The sequence below is a fragment of the Mastomys coucha genome, unplaced genomic scaffold, assembly GCF_008632895.1.
Source record: "Mastomys coucha isolate ucsf_1 unplaced genomic scaffold, UCSF_Mcou_1 pScaffold20, whole genome shotgun sequence".
Lineage (NCBI taxonomy): Eukaryota > Metazoa > Chordata > Mammalia > Rodentia > Muridae > Mastomys > Mastomys coucha.
In genome coordinates this window covers 112,449,145-112,464,577 of record NW_022196903.1, presented here as the reverse complement: position 1 = coordinate 112,464,577, position 15,433 = coordinate 112,449,145, and the positions used below count along the sequence as shown (strand labels likewise).

At 49.4% G+C, this 15,433-nt stretch overlaps 1 protein-coding gene across 1 annotated transcript in view; it reads right to left on the bottom strand.

Moving 5' to 3' along the window:
• Positions 1-15,433, bottom strand: part of Cacna2d4 (calcium voltage-gated channel auxiliary subunit alpha2delta 4) — a 118,599-nt gene that overhangs the window by 42,992 nt on the left and 60,174 nt on the right. The window contains exons 19-25 of the mRNA XM_031384056.1: positions 12,109-12,170; positions 11,195-11,262; positions 9,449-9,494; positions 9,281-9,378; positions 7,650-7,743; positions 2,666-2,761; positions 1,039-1,166 (exon numbers count right to left, since the gene is read on the bottom strand). Coding sequence (XP_031239916.1) covers positions 1,039-1,166; positions 2,666-2,761; positions 7,650-7,743; positions 9,281-9,378; positions 9,449-9,494; positions 11,195-11,262; positions 12,109-12,170 — 592 coding nt within the window. The remainder of the gene's footprint in view (positions 1-1,038; positions 1,167-2,665; positions 2,762-7,649; positions 7,744-9,280; positions 9,379-9,448; positions 9,495-11,194; positions 11,263-12,108; positions 12,171-15,433) is intronic.

Sequence of the window (15,433 nt, the reverse complement as noted above, 5' to 3'; positions counted from 1 at the left end):
GGACACGACGGGGTTGTAGAGTAGAATTCCCTTTGTTATCTTCAGCCTAGAGAGGCAACATTGGAAAGACTGAGCTCTTGAAGTTGACAGTCCCAGGGCAGCGTTCCATGGTGTGTGTGTCCTATGTGTGCATGCTTGCAGACGCGGAGCAGTGTTCCTCTGCAGGTCATCACTTCCTGCGAACCCTCCTCAATTCACACACACACACACACACACACACACACACACACACACTGGAGAGCTGTCATTGCTAAGATGTCTGCCCTTGTCCTCTTGACCTCTTTCCCACAAGTGGGTACTGTCCAAGTCCCGGCCCCTCTGCATTGGGCTCAGCCCCCTTGTGGGTACTGTCCAAGTTTCAGCCCCTCTACATTGGGCTCAGCCCCCTGTGGCAACCTCATGGATACTTGCTGCTTAGACTTCTGGGTCCTGGACAAGCCCTCCAGCCTCTCTGGACCATTTCCTTAAAGGCAACTTAAGAATTTAAGGGTGCACTGAGCAGTAGGCCCATGGGCTCTCAGCAGTCTGATTTTCCTCACACTCAGTGAAGGTCTTGGTGTTCTTTTCTGCCATCCTTCAGAGTGACCAGGGCTGGAAGTTGGAGCCTCCAGCTTGGTGCCACTTCTTCTCCCTGTCCAGTGGCCCGGGCCTATAGAGGTCTGTTGGCTGGGCCTGGCTGTCTCCCTTATGCTCTGGGAGCTGCCTTCTGGCTAATCTGAGGGGAGTGGAGACTGGAAGAGCCACATGGACAAGTCCTCTGAGGCTATGGGGCTTTAACGCTGATCGCACATGGGAATATGGGCCAGGAGTCAGACTGGTTGGCTTTCGGGTCAAATCTTTTCACTTTGCTCCATGTTGGAGCTTGGGGGCCGGCTGGGGATGAGAACACACAGCCCTACATTCTGTGTGCTGCAGCAGGCATGCCCTGAGCTCAGTGTCAGGAGGGAAGGCAGGGAGGGAGGCCTGGGCTCTTCCTCTCTTCCCTATCACCCTGCCCTCACTTTCCACTCTGGGGAAGAGTGCAGAAGTGTAGGTTACCTGGTCCTTCTGCCCAGCGGAGATTGAAGACAAAGCTGCCCGGGGGCTGCTCAGAGGCCTGGCGATACCACAGCGGGAAGTGGTCCATGGTAAAAATACTGGCTTCATCTTCAGGCGTCAGGAACTTCCTGTGAGAGTAGGATGTCTCCTCAAATCTGGGAAGATGTTTGTCCCTTTTCCCTGTGCCATACATGATCATCCTGGCTGGGCTTAGACCAGCATGCTGTGCTGGCTGAGTTGCGGGTAGGAAACAGCCCTTGGACTTAGCAGAGGCAGTACCAGTCATCCTCACACTCCCAGGACTAGAGAGGATGTTCACAGTTAGGTTCTTAGTTATGTTGGCTACTCGGCAAAACCTGTCTCAAGTGCCCTCACTAAAAAAGAATGAAAAGGGTTATCAGTTGCTCCAGGCAGTTCCTGCCTTTTCCAGAAGCAAAATGCTGGAGCATCTGGTAGAAGGGGAGGAGAGCAGAGGCGGAGCCGCTACCCAGCGGGAGCATGCGGATGTATCAGCAACAAAGTACACTTCCTTTGGGTATAGGGGATTTCTTTTGTCTGGCTCGCTGGCAGATCTGAGTGAGGAAATCTCACAGACAATTCTATCACTGCAGTAAAGAGGCCCGGATTGCCCTACATGGTTACTTTGAAAGGCTTCGGTGTGCAACATTAGTCTCCTTTTGGAGAAGCTTTCCCTTGCTAATTATGGGTTTGCTTTCCCTGAGCGCACACAAGCCTACAGAGGGAGGCTGGTCCAGAAGCTGACTAGGAAGTGGGCGAAGCTGGGTGGGGTGCAGAAATTAAGTGGCACCTGTGGGTAATTCCCAGGTAGAGGACTGAGTTTGAGTGAGTGGCTCACCCGCCCTGGAAGCAGGTTTGCGGTTTCCCAGTCCCCAGAATGCCTATTGCATCATGGTCCAGCTAAAGGGAGTTCTCCACAGGGGCTTACACAGCGCACCTGTGGCCCTCCAGGCAGCTGTCTTCCCAGTTTCCCAAACTCCTTGATCGCCTGGGGACTGCCTGTTTGTGTTGCCATGTCTTCCCATCCTTAGAAGCCCTTTTAGGATGGAGTTCCCAGACCCCTGCCTCTCTGGGAATTAGGGGAGGGAAAGAAGAAAGGAGAGGGAAACCCCATCAAAACTGTTCCTAGAAAGCCTCCAACCTTGCTCAGGGTGCTTGGACTTGTCACTGGGTCCTGAGAGAGGCACAGAGGAGCTCCGTGGCTGAAGGCATTAGGACTTAGTGAGAGGGACCTTGAGCAGATGGGAGGAACAATGGGTATCTGACTCCACCCATCAGTCAACTCTTCCCCTGTGTCTTAGAAAGGAGAAAGTTTACCTGGCTCCTACGTCAGCCACATGTCAGGCTGACCCATAGCTTGAAGGGCTAGCTAGGGCAATACATGGTGGCAGAGTGCAATGCTTATGGGGGTAGAGGCCACTAGGGTCCCGGGGTCTCCTTCAAAAACACCCTCACCACCATGCCTCACTTCTCAACGGTGCCACAGCCTTCTGATAAGGGCACGGCATACTGAGACCTTCTCTGCTCTGCATGCCCTAAAGGGACCCAAGACGTGCCATGTTCCTTCCTCCCAGAGGTCCCCCATGCCAGGATGTCCAGCAGGACTCACCTGTCAGAGACTTTCTCAGAGCCTACGAACAAGCTTCTTCTTAGAAGGCCAGCGCGGGTCCCCAGAAAGGCCACATCTACACCAGGCTCTGACTCTCTGCGAGGCAAAGCAATGACAACATGCAAACTGTCTTTTCCAGTACTTGGGTTTGTGGCTACTTAAGGACATGGGGTGGTAGCACCTAAGCTTTGCCACAGCTGGAGGTTACGTGGTTATGTGGTCTTCACTGGCAGTATCCACATCCAGACACAGCACCAGGCCTGGGTCAACACAGTTGGTGAGAGGACTGGGGAGTCCCTGACAGGAAGGGGCTAGAGAGATGGGGGCCTCTGCAGGTGGGCGTCAAGGTTACTTGGGGTTTAAATGTTACAGGTACCAGCACCCCACAGCAGCTGCACTGAATCACACCGTAGGGTGGGCATCTCTAAAAAGCACCAGTCCATTTGCTTCTCACTCTCTTGAGTTCTCCTATAACCTAGCTTCACAAACACCCACCCAGCTTTCTCAAGGCACCCCAGCAACTGGATATGCCCAAGCAAATCCCAGATATTTAATCAGTAAACATTTCAATTTATATCATCAGAACAAAACAAAACACTAGAAAACCCCAGTGTTACCATCATTCCTTTCAAAAAAAAAAAAATATTCCATGATGCCTAGTGTCATCAGATAACCCAAGTGCTTCATGCCATTAACCTGGGTGAACCAGAACTTGACCATGGTCTGTTCAACACAGCAGCTTAATCACAACCCTTATCACTGTGCCTTTTGACTATTAGAAACTCCACACCCATGGCAGTCATTAGTCTTTTTAACCTGGCTCTGGGTCTCCTCATCCCCGCTTCTCTTCCTGCAGACCACTTTCTGCAAGACCAGACCACGTGCCTGGGTGAGGTCAATTGGTAAAGTATTGTTTAGCATACTTTTTCTTGTTTTGTCCCTTATATTTCTTGTAAATTACCTCTTAGACCTCTGGACCTGATCATATCCAGTTGTGACCTTTCTGTGGTTTGGGTAAATGTCCCTCAATACCAGATATGGAAGGCTTGGTCCCCCGGGGAGTCTTATCAGGAGGCTGTGGCATCTTTGAGAAGTGAGGCATGGTGGAGAGGGTGTTTTGGAAGGAGACCCTGGGACCCTAGTGGCCTCTATCCCCATAAGCATTGCACTCTGCCATCATGTATTGCCCTAGCTAGCCTTTCAGCTATGGGTCAGCCTGACATGTGGCTGACGTGGGAGCCAGGTAAACTCTCTCCTTTCTAAGTTATTTGCGTATTTATATATATGCAGGTCACACTGCCTGTTGACTGGGGACACTCACAGGCCTACCTCTTCATTGTCTCCTTATTTTGCTTTTACTGGAATACATTTGCACAGAAGAGGTGAGATAAGTAACTGATGCTTTTTGTTTATTTAAATTAGTGTTTGTCTTACACCTCCAAAGGAGACCAATGAATGAATGGGTGTTGTCTTTTGAGGACTCTGTGGATGCAGAGTTTGAAGTGTAGCCCATTGCAGTCATGGTTGCCTCTGCTCTCATCCCATCCTTGGCTCATGAGCTCTCTGCAGGGACCCGAGTCTCATTAGCCTTGCTAGCTACTCCCTACCTGGTGTGATAGGATGCTCCTGGTTTACCTGGCCTATTTCCGGTCCCTGTCCTATAGACGGGGATGCCTCCAGACTCACTTTAATGAAGACCGGCATTGCCAGTCCCTGAGACAGCTAGGTGCTCCAGAGGTTGTCCTCCCCAAAGCAGGGCAGGATGGGGTCTGCCTCTTTATCTCTTTAGGAGAAAACAGATCATGAACTCAGGTGAATGTTTACAATTCATCTTCAAGTTTTATATTTAAGTATTTTTGATCTTTGGAACTTGCGTCTCTCTTTCTTTTGCTGGAAAGGTTGGCTCCCACTGAAGTGAACGCAGCGTGACCTCAGGCCATCCACACCAGCATCCTTTCTAGCTGCCTGATGACTAAGCACAGGCCACAGCTTTACATACTTTTGCTAGCTATCCCACTAACAGTGTACGCCGCCAAACTCAGTTCTGCACTGGATGGCCACAGGCACTGTCTGGAGTGATTTTAGATGTGTTTCTTTTATTAAGAGCTGGGTCAACATATATTTAAGGACTGATCTTTTCTCTTGGCTGTTGTCTCTGTATGGTCCTGTGTTCTGTTGGTCCCTGAAGCTCTCTGCCATTCACACAGTGGCTGCAGAGGTGGGACCTCCACCTGCTCATGGCTGCAGCCTCCCAGTTCCATCTTCCATTGCATCCTCCTAAGACAGACATTTCCTGGGTGTTAAACTTAGCAGTCGCTCTTGCATTGCTGCCGAGCTTTGACTCAGGGTTAGGAAAAGCCTGCTGACTCCCTCCCAGATGTCGGAGCAGCAGGATCACAGTTTCAGAGAGTACTTACAAGGCCGTGTGTCTGAGTCTGAGTGTGTAGTGTGAAGAACTTTCCCAGGGGTGTTAGTCCCACTGGCTTCAACAGCAGCTATTAGGCCCACGTCCCCTCACTGATATGACACAGTCCCTTGGGGTCTGTGCCCCCTGGGCCTGGCTGCTCTTTTCTGTACCAGCACCACAATTTACAGCGGGCAGCGGTTTGATGGCGCCTTTCTATCTAGGTGGGACCACCCCCAGGTCCGAGACATTGGATGTTCTTGATTGTTCTTGTGAACTTTACAGTCAGTCACCTGGATGCAGAGAGAGAGTCCACAGGCATTCCCTTTGAGGCTGCAGTAGGTCTATACCCTGGGAAGGATGAATGGCTAGCTTCATGGTGTACCTTCTCACTCAGAGACACTGCAGGCCTTGCCCTGCATTCAGGCCTACTTAACCATCCTCTGCTCCCTAAGATTAAACCTAGGGCTTAATGACGGCCACCACTGAGCTGTGCCCTGTATTTCTTTTTGAGTCAGTGTCTTACCCTGTAGTCCAGGCAGGCCTGGAGCCTTCAGTCCTCCTGCCTCAGTTCTCTGGGTAGTTGGACTCACAGGCTCGTACCACAGGCCAATGTTTCTTGTGTTTTGTCATTTCTCACACTGTATGCTCAGTATGTTCTTACACTCCCAGAACAACATTTTTATTTTTACCACCCTAAAGAAGTCTTTTTTATATTGTATCTCTTCAGGGGGGTTTTATTTATGTACATAAATGTTATTAGTTATTAAGATAAATGATATAAGTGAACAAGTCTGTGTGTGGGTATATGCGTGTGAGTGCAGACACCTACGGAAGTTAGACGACAGTGTCAGATCCCCAGGAGCTGGAGTTAAAGGAGCCTGGAAGTCACTGAGCGTGGGTGCTGGGAACCAAACTCAGGTTCTCTGTCAGAGCAGTATGTGTTTTTAACCACTAAGTCGCCGTCTCTCCAGCTACGGGTATTATTAACTTTTGAATATTGATATTGTAGCCTGCTGCTTTATTGGCTGTGGTGATTTTCCTATTCCTTTGCAGTTTCCTGGCATATAATATTTCTTTCTTTCTCTTACAGTGTTGGGGATGGAGTCCAGGACCTCATAAATGCTAGGCAGGTGCTCTACCATGGAGTAGAGCTCCTCCGCCCCCCCCATTATGTGTCTTTAACCAGAGACCATTTTCTTTTTCTCTTTCCAGTTCTCATTGGCTGTTAAGTCTGTTCTCTGGTCCGGCTGCTTATGTGCTTTCTGACCTTGCCGTATAGGAGTGGGATGGGCCATGCTTGTCCCTGTCTTCAGTGGGAGAGCCTCCGAACCCACCACATGTTGGCTTTCAGTTTTAAGTATGCATTCTATCTGTGTACGTGTGTTTGCGTGAGCATGTGCATGTGTGTATGTATGCATTTGGTGGTCAGAGGTTGATGCTGAGGGTCTATCTTGAGTGCTCTCTTCCTGTCTAATTTTCACTGATTTGGCCAGTGGACATTAAGTACCTGCCTATGCATCTGTCTTCCCAGCACTGGGGTTACCACGGTGGGATGCGATGGCTGGCCTTTTACAAGGGTTCTGGGGGCCAAACTCTGGCAGTCACACTTGTGTGGCTGATACTTTATCAAGCCATCCCCCCCCCACCAGACCATTTATTTGTCGTGTAGAAGCTAGTGAAGAGCTCTTGCCCCTTAGTACACAGTGTGCTAGCATCTCGTCCTATAGATTTTTCTTTCCTTTAGGTTTATGTGTATACCTAGATTTATATGGTTCAAAGTTACATACCGTCCAAGCCCCGTTACAGTGACCTATTTTTCTAAGCAGAGAGCAGCACTTAGAACCTTTTTTGAACAGTCTTCCGTGGACACCGGATGCACATGTGGAGTCTATGCACACGGACGCTGTGTTCTGGCCCCTCTCTTGAAGAAATGGAGCACACAGCACACATGCTTTTGAGAATAGGAGATTGCTTTGGTAGAGGAGCGGCAAAGAGCTTGAGTGTTTAGGGAGGTTTGGTGTCTACAATTTTGGATTTTCCTATTCAGAAACAAGCTCTCTAGCCCTCACCTCATTAACATCACTCTGACCACCCACCTCTCGTGCCTCTTATGCAATTTTCTGTCTTCCTGTCTAGCCATGAAACACAATGCCACCAAGAAAAAGCCAGCAAGAGAATGAGGAAAATCTAGGAGTCTGGGAAGCTCTCTGTATGGTGTTTAGTGCAGAAAGTCGAAGCTCTCTGTACGGTGCTTAGTGCGGGCACTTATTGGGTGGTGGGTCCCGTGGCTGGAGACCTATCCAGAGAGCAAACCCAGGGCAGCCTTTGGACTGGGCTGCAGTAAGGACACCTGCACATGTGCCTGGGAAAGCCATACTTGACGTTTCTGAGTGAGGAGCTGGCGGGAGCTGGGAGGATGGAAGAGTGGTTGCGAAGACCAGTCTCACCCCATTCCACCACAGTCCTGTGTCCCCCTGGGGGTGTGTCTTTCCGAGGGTCCTGACTTAATCAGACATGAAGCACTGGGTTTGAATGTGTCACCTGCTGTCCTGGGGTCATCCCCCCTCCTGTACATACTCAGAGATGTTGAGTGCCAGTGCTGTCCAATAGGCTTCCATGGGGGCGGTCACCACTGCGTCAAACAGCACCTCCCTCACCAGCTCCTCGTCACCTGGGGGTAAGGTCACAGGAACCAGTCACATGTTATCCGTTACTCCCCGGTCCCACCCCATTAAGAAGAGCACACCTCCTAGAAGCTGGGGACTTAGCTCAGTTGTCATGGCACAAGCCTGGGGTCCCAGCTCTTGCAAGTACAGGCTCAGAAGTTGGAGGTCATCTGTGGCTACACAGCAAGTTTGAGACCAATAATAATATCAACAAATGCCCACAGCACAGCCCCCTACCCTATAACCGATCAAGAGAAGGCTGAGCTATGTGCAGGTGTCCTGGGCATTAAAGCCATCAAAAATATCAACTCTCCCTGTTTTGCTTCCAAATTCTCATCTATGGACTAGACATTGGTTGACCTTGAAGGCCCTCCCAGTTCAACTCTGTGGAGTCTACATATTCTCTTGAGCCAGCCAGAGCTTGTTCAGCCTGTGTCACCTCCCACCCTCTCTGTTCCCAGAAGCAGGACACGCTGATGGCTGTGGGTGCTCCAGGCCTGACCTGGCTCAGTGCCCTAGGACCTGCTGCTTCCCTGGCCTGCCTGCTCATCTTACACTCTCCACAGGCAGCACTCTCTTCTCCTCTTAGAATTGTTTTAATTTTTTTATTGAAGGGAAATTTACATAGCACAAAACTAACATAGTATTCAACTCAATTGTTACATGCACACCACTGTATGACCCACTCCCTTCTACTTCCAAGATACCTTCATCCCCTTCAAAGAAGATTCCAGACACTTGGGGCTCTTCTTCATCTGCAGTGACCCTACTTTTGCCTGTCTGCACCCCGCACCCCCATCAGCACTCTGTCCGTGGCACCTGTCATGGCTGTAACATGGTGTTATGTGTGTATGAGTGCAGACTTGCTCATTGCCTGGCTTCTCCTCCAATCTGCAGCTCCACAAGTGCAGGCCTTGGCTGACTTGTCTGTATCTCAGCCCTTGCCCAGGTCTGATGCAAGTACAGAGTCACTTCAGCCTTGTTGACTGATGGACAGATAGACGGGCGCCCTGGTAGGTTGGTTTGGGAGATGGTCTTTTTCATCGGGAGAACATATATGTAGCAGGGCAAATAAGAATAAAGGGGCTCCCTGAGGGCTATGTTCAAGTGAGCTGGCAGGGCGCCCGAGTACACAGATTTAGAAGTCTCCTACCAGACCATAGGATTGAAGAGACCACCTGGCCAAGTGTGACGGTTGGTAGAACTGAGGACTTCAAGGCAGGGTCTGCTCCTTGTCTACTGTGAAGTGGTGGTGGGGACAGACTGGGCAAGCTGGAGCATTGGAAGGGACTAAGGAAGATCCTGGCTTCTGACACAGGATCAGAGGAGTGGCCTGGGTGCAGGTCTCTAGTTCCCAGAATGCCCACATCCCACATGGCCCATTGTCCCAGCCAGCTCTGCCTGTTTCTTTGGGGCTCCTCTTGTTCTCCTCAAACCACTCTTATGGTACCAGGATGGGTTGATGTCACTCTCCACTCCTGGGAATCCCTGAGACCCTGGGATCCACAGGACAAGTCCAGAGGTATGGGTGAGGGAACTCACACTCCAGGTCTGGATCCACCCCTGTCAGGAAACGGACCACAGCTTCCAGTTGGCTGAGTTTCCGGTGGTCCGGGTCGATATCCGTGATACAGTAGATCCTGGAAGCCCAGAGAGCCTGGTTACCTCAAATCCCCCCTTTTCCCTTCCCACCCATACGTTCTTGCCTACCAGTCGCTGGCCAGGGTCAGATCCGGATGAAGCAAATCGTGCAGGCCTGAAAGCAGAGTCCACACTCAGGCTGATACCCAGTGGCTGTGGGCACACACCCAGGTCTGCGAACCCCTTTGCAAGAAGGGTTTGTGCACACCTTCAGCATCTTACTACGAGTTTTAGTGGATGCAGCCTTAAGCCTCTTCAGTTAGCACTGTCTTGCACAGCCCCACCCTCTTAACACATCCACCCAAGAAGCTAACACTTTGAAAGCAGTGATTTTTGCCTTTTTTTTTTGGTTTTATCATACACAGTGACTACAGTGACCAGCCAGAGACGAGCCTGGGGTGAGCTGTGCCTGCCTAGTGAGCTCAGGAGCCTCACTGGGCTCTCAGGCTATCTGCTGTTCGCTCAGTACAATTGCTGATGGGAAGAGTGATGAGCCCCTGAAAGCTCAGTGCTCAAACATAAGTAGGTGCTCAATAAAGCGCCAAGAAATTGTAGGAAGAGGCAGTGGACAAATGACTGAGATAGTCAGCTCAGGGACTTCAGGTGAGTGACGGACGGCTCCCTCTGTACCTTGCAGTAATAGGACTGAGACAAATCGGTCAGTAGGAGAAAGGTTGACGGAAGAAGAGGTACAACTGAAGGCCAAGGAAGCTTAAGGACCTGGTGACTGAGGACAGAGGGAGGGAGCTCCAGCTGCTGTGCCCCTTGCTATGTAAGGATGCTCCAGGGGTCAGTACACCACTGTGGTAGGGCAGGGCCACCCTGGGAAGCTGGAGTGGGCGTGGCATCTAGGGCCAGGGTGAGCTGGAGGGAGGGTCCAAGAAGAGAGATTTCAGGGAAGCCTCTTCCAACTTCTGTTAGCCAGCCCCCTGCCTTCATCCCCATTATGTTGTGTACCTCATCTTTGCCTGTCACCGCAGAGCCCCCTCCCCTCAGCTGTCAATTAAAAAAATGATTGTTATTACTTTATGTGTCTGGGTGTCTTGGTCTATGTACCATGTGCATGAGGCCAGAAGATGGCATCAGATCCCCTGGAACTGAAGTTCCAGATAATTATGAGCTACCATGTGGGTGCTGGGTACCCAGGTCCTTTGCAGCAAATGCTCAGTGACCATTCTAGTCCTCAGCCAACTGTTCCTTCAAAAGACCCCAGTCTCACGAGTCTGGCCCATCTGAATGATGTCATCTTGGTTTGATTACATCTACAAATACTCTAATCCCTGACAAGGTCACATCCACAGTTTCCAAGAGTCAGAACTTCTGCACATCTTTTGATGGGAGAGCAAGGTTAAGAGAGTGAACCTGGGAGACATGGCAGAAAAAGCGCCAGGAGAGAAGGCATTTCTAGAAAGATTCTGTGGATGAAGTCAGAGACAGGGGTGAGGTGAACAGCTGGAGGCCACCTCAGTGATTGTCTAGGGATGAGGGGGCAGTGATTAGCGTGATGGTAGGATGGTGGGCGATGGGATGTATCTCTGGGATGGGAAAGAAGAATGGACAGACATTGACATGTCCATCTCTCTGGGCTCCCAGAGGACATCCTGCCTCCCAAGAAGGCTGATTCTCTCAAGGTGCCCAGGTAGCTAGGGTCATGGGCAGTTAGGGTCATGAACATCTGGGATGGGGGTCCTCCTTTGCCACCCCACCTGGTAGGAATGCTCACCCTGATTCCACCCTGGGTCGATCCTACTAGGCAACCTGGGAAAGCACATCCTAACCGCACATCATATCAAATCAGTACATGGCTTGACCTACCTTCTTCCACAGATGTGTTCCCCAGGAGGATGTATTCTCCATGGCCCCTGGTGAGCACCACTCCCAAGCTAGAGAGAAGAGAAGGCAGCTGTGTCTGCACTGGTTGTGTTAGAGTTAGATGCTCACCAAGCAAGGAGATTTTGGACGCAGGGCAATGACATACCCTTCTAGATCCTTTAGCCTGACCTTACAGGTTGCTCCTTTGAGAACCAGGAAGGCACTGCTAATCCATAAATCATTCTTCCCAAGAAGGACCCCAGAAATGCTACAGACTGTGATCCTCATAGTTCCCATGCTCCTTAAGGAGGTCTTGAACTTCAAGGGACCACTTAAAATGTTCAGAGGTCTCATGATCCCCCTCGGTTCCTTTCCTACTGCACCCCATCTCTTGGTAGCACATTAGATTTGAAACCAGGGAGCGTTAAAAGATGTGGTGCATGGGCTCTGCCCACAGCTCCGATGCAGTTGGTTTGCATGGGCTGGAGAGTTAGTGGTCTTGAGAAGCTCTCAGGTATTCTAGTGGGCTGTCTGAGCAGGGAGTCTGAGCTCTCCTGGGAAAGAGGGAGGGAAGCTTAGAGCAATTTGACTCCTATCTTCTTATCCTACCACCCTGCCTCAACATCTACACAGACTGCATCATATCACCAACATAGCGACACATTTGAGGCACAGAGAATGCCTTGACTCAGGTCCCAAAGCCCGTTAGTGGTGCAGCTGGGATTCAAACTAGGAGACTGGCTGCAGAACCAGACATTTAGGTACACCAGCTCTCATTTCCTGAATGCTAGCTGACCAGGACCATTTGCTAATAGCACAAAACTGCTAACTCCACTCTCAAATCTGAAAGTCTTATCTTGAGCTGGGGGTATTTGTGCTCCATCTCAAATCCCTGGCTTGTGACATCATCCCCTCACCTGAAAGGCGTGTCACTGATGTCCGTAAAGAAGTAGTCATTGGTCAGGAATAGAACTCGTTTCTGAAAGCAAAAGAAAAGTGTTCCAGCTAGGTGTCAGCATGGTGCTGGCTGCCTGCCCGGGGTCTACACCCTTGTCTGCTTGTCATCTCTCTGTGCCTCCCTCACTTTCACCTCTTCTCTAAGCAACCACCACAGCCCCCTTCATGGACCGAAACAGCTCATAGATCAGAAAACTGACTTTCTGGATGCTGCCTTTAAAGGTGTAGGCTTGCATAGCCCATGTGGCCAGCTCAGCACTCGAAACACCTTAGTTAATTTTAGCCAACATCAATGTATCTTAGACTGCTGGTGTGGCTGCCATGTTGGACTCTGCAGGTAGTGTGAGCCTAGGCTTCCTTTGGAACAGTCAGGTGACACTGGGGCTGGAAACATCAAGAGTTGGGATGTATATATTTGGCTAACATCTTCCCAGGGAAACTGGGACACTTCTTTCCCCTGATCTTACCTCCTTAACTTCTCAAAAAACTGCTAGAAAAAAATAGACTACTCTAAAGAGTGAACAAGGGGGGGGGAGATGGGGAGAGGGAGGAAGAGAGAGAGAGAGAGAGAGGAGGGAGAGGGAGAGGGAGAGGGAGAGAGAGATTGATTCAGACATCTATCTCTAGAGGAAGTGAAAAGATACCAAAGGAGAGGTGGGAACATGGAGAAGTTGGGACTCAGACTCAGCCATGCAGCTCACAGAGGTGGAGGTGGGGCAGGAAAGCAGAAGGGTCAGCCTGAGAAATTGGTAATCCTGCCCTCAAGCATGCCCGCAGCCCCCACAGTGAGTCCACAGCTCCCACAGTGAGCCCACAGCTCCCACAGTGAGCCTACAGCCTCCACAGTGAGCCTGCAGCCCTCACAGTGAGTCTGCAGCTACCACAATGAATCTATAGCCCCCACAGTGAGTCTACAGCCCCCACAGTGAGCCTACAGCCCCACAGTGAGTCTATAGTCCTCATAGTGAGCCCACAGCCCCCACAGTGAGTCCCCACAGTGAGTCTACAGCCCCCAGAGTGAGCCCACAGCCCACACAGTGAGTCTATAGCCCTCATAGTGAGCCCACAGCCCCCACAGTGAGTCCACAGTGAGGCCCCACAGTGAGTCTACAGCCCCCACAGTGAGCCTACAGTCCCCACAGTGAGCCTACAGCCCCCACAGTGATCCCAGATGTGGACTTTGGTGAGACCGTGATTCCTCCAGTGGATGGGGAGGTGACACAGAGAAGTTCCATTTGGTCTTTATATATGGTTTACAGGCAGCAGGCCAGAGGCCATCTTGATTGTAAATCAATGTTAAGAACTAAGCTGCCCTGGTGGTCTAAGATCAGGGACCAACCACAAGACAATTAGCCACAACACAATGATAGTGGGTGGTTCAAATGCCCCATTCTCACAGGTCAACAGACAGGTCATCTCAAGGAAAAACTAACCAGAGAAACCTCTGGAGTTAAATAACATCATAAGCCAAATGGAGGTAACATGTTAACATTAAAGAATACATATTCTTGCCAGTCCACAAAGCAGCTCACGGACAGGTTACATGTTAGAACAAATCAAATCTTAACAAATACAGGAAAATTGAAACAACAACTTATATGATACATGACCACAATAAAATAAATATCAATAATAATAGAAAGTGTAGAAAGTACAGAAACTCATGGGTATGAAACAAAACACTATTGAATGATGAAGAGATTACTGAAATCAAGTAAGAAGTAAAAAAAATCTAGGGTGGGGTAAAAAGGAAAGCACAGATACCAAAGGCTATGGCACACAAGGAGGGTGTCTTAAAGGCAAAGTTTATACTAAGGAACTGAATGAAAAATAGAGAACTCAAATAACCTAATGATGTACTCGAAGGACTTGGGAAAACAAGAACAAACTAAACTCCAAGGCAGTAGATGGGGGGGTGGGGATAAGATCAGGGCAGAAAGTAATGAAACTGTTTCAGAGAGAACAAAAACAAATCAAAGTGTGGATGAATTGAAGAGTTGGTTCATTGAGAAGAGAAACAAGACTGACAAGCCCTCCGCCAAGTTATCCAAAAGAAAGAATGAAAGAGAATGCCCCACACTAGTAAAATTAGACACGAAAGGGGAGACACAACAGATACCAATGGAATTCAGAAAATCCTAAGAATACACCTTTAAAAAACCATATATTCTAGGGCTGGAGAGATGGCTCAGCAGTTAAGAGCCCTGGCTGCTCTTCCAGAGGTCCTGAGTTCAATTCCCAGCAACCACATGGTGGCTCACAACCATCTGTAATGAGATCTGATGCCCTCTTCTGGTGCATCTGAAGACAGCGACAGTGTACTCATATACATAAAATAAATAAATAAATAAATAAATAAATAAATAAATAAATCTTTAAAACCCCATATATTCTAGCCAATTGAAAAATCTAAAATAAATGGACTAGTTTCTAGATGCACATGACCAACCAAAATTAAACCAAGATGAAACAAATAATTTCAGCAGATCCATAACCAGCAATAAGACTAAAGCAGCAATAAACAATTTTGTAAACTGAGCAGTGATGTCACACATCTTTAATCCCAGCACTCAGGAGGCAGAGGCAGGTGGATCTCTCACTTAGAGGCTAGCCTGATCAACAGAGTGAGGTCAGGGCTACACAGAGAAACCCTGTCTCAAAACAACAACAACCCCCACACTCCTTATATCTTCTGCCCCTAACTCCCAGGTATTCCCTTAAAAATCTGTAACCAGGAAAAAAATCCAAAACAATACCCACAGGTGCTCAGGCCCAGACTCACATTGTTTCAACTTGGCCTACACACACTTATGCCCAGATGATCCCACAACCTGGACAGCAGTGAAACAACCAGCTCTTCCAGACTTGGCTAACATTCCAGCCTTTTGCCCGTTGTGTCTGAGATTCTGCGGGACCCCCAGGGGAGCTCTCAGAATCACTGGGCCCGATGCAAAGATATAAAAAGAGTCTCTTTATTGACATGACTCAGACTCAGATCGAAACCTTCCCACTGCGCAGGACAGGAGTGCGACCTTGAGCCTAAAAGACTTGGTGCTTATATACAGCACAGCCAGGGATTCTTTGGATTTTAGGGGTGGAGGGAAGGGAATTCGTCTGACCTGGGGAGTAACTTTATGGTGCTATCAGGAACTAGGGTGTATTACAACTAGCTATAGCTGCCTGTGACCCCTGATTATTTTTCTTTCATGATCTAAACGAGGGACCCTAATCTTCCCAAGGATTTTTTTTTTTTTTGTGTGAGACATGGAGGCGAGGGAGGTTGCC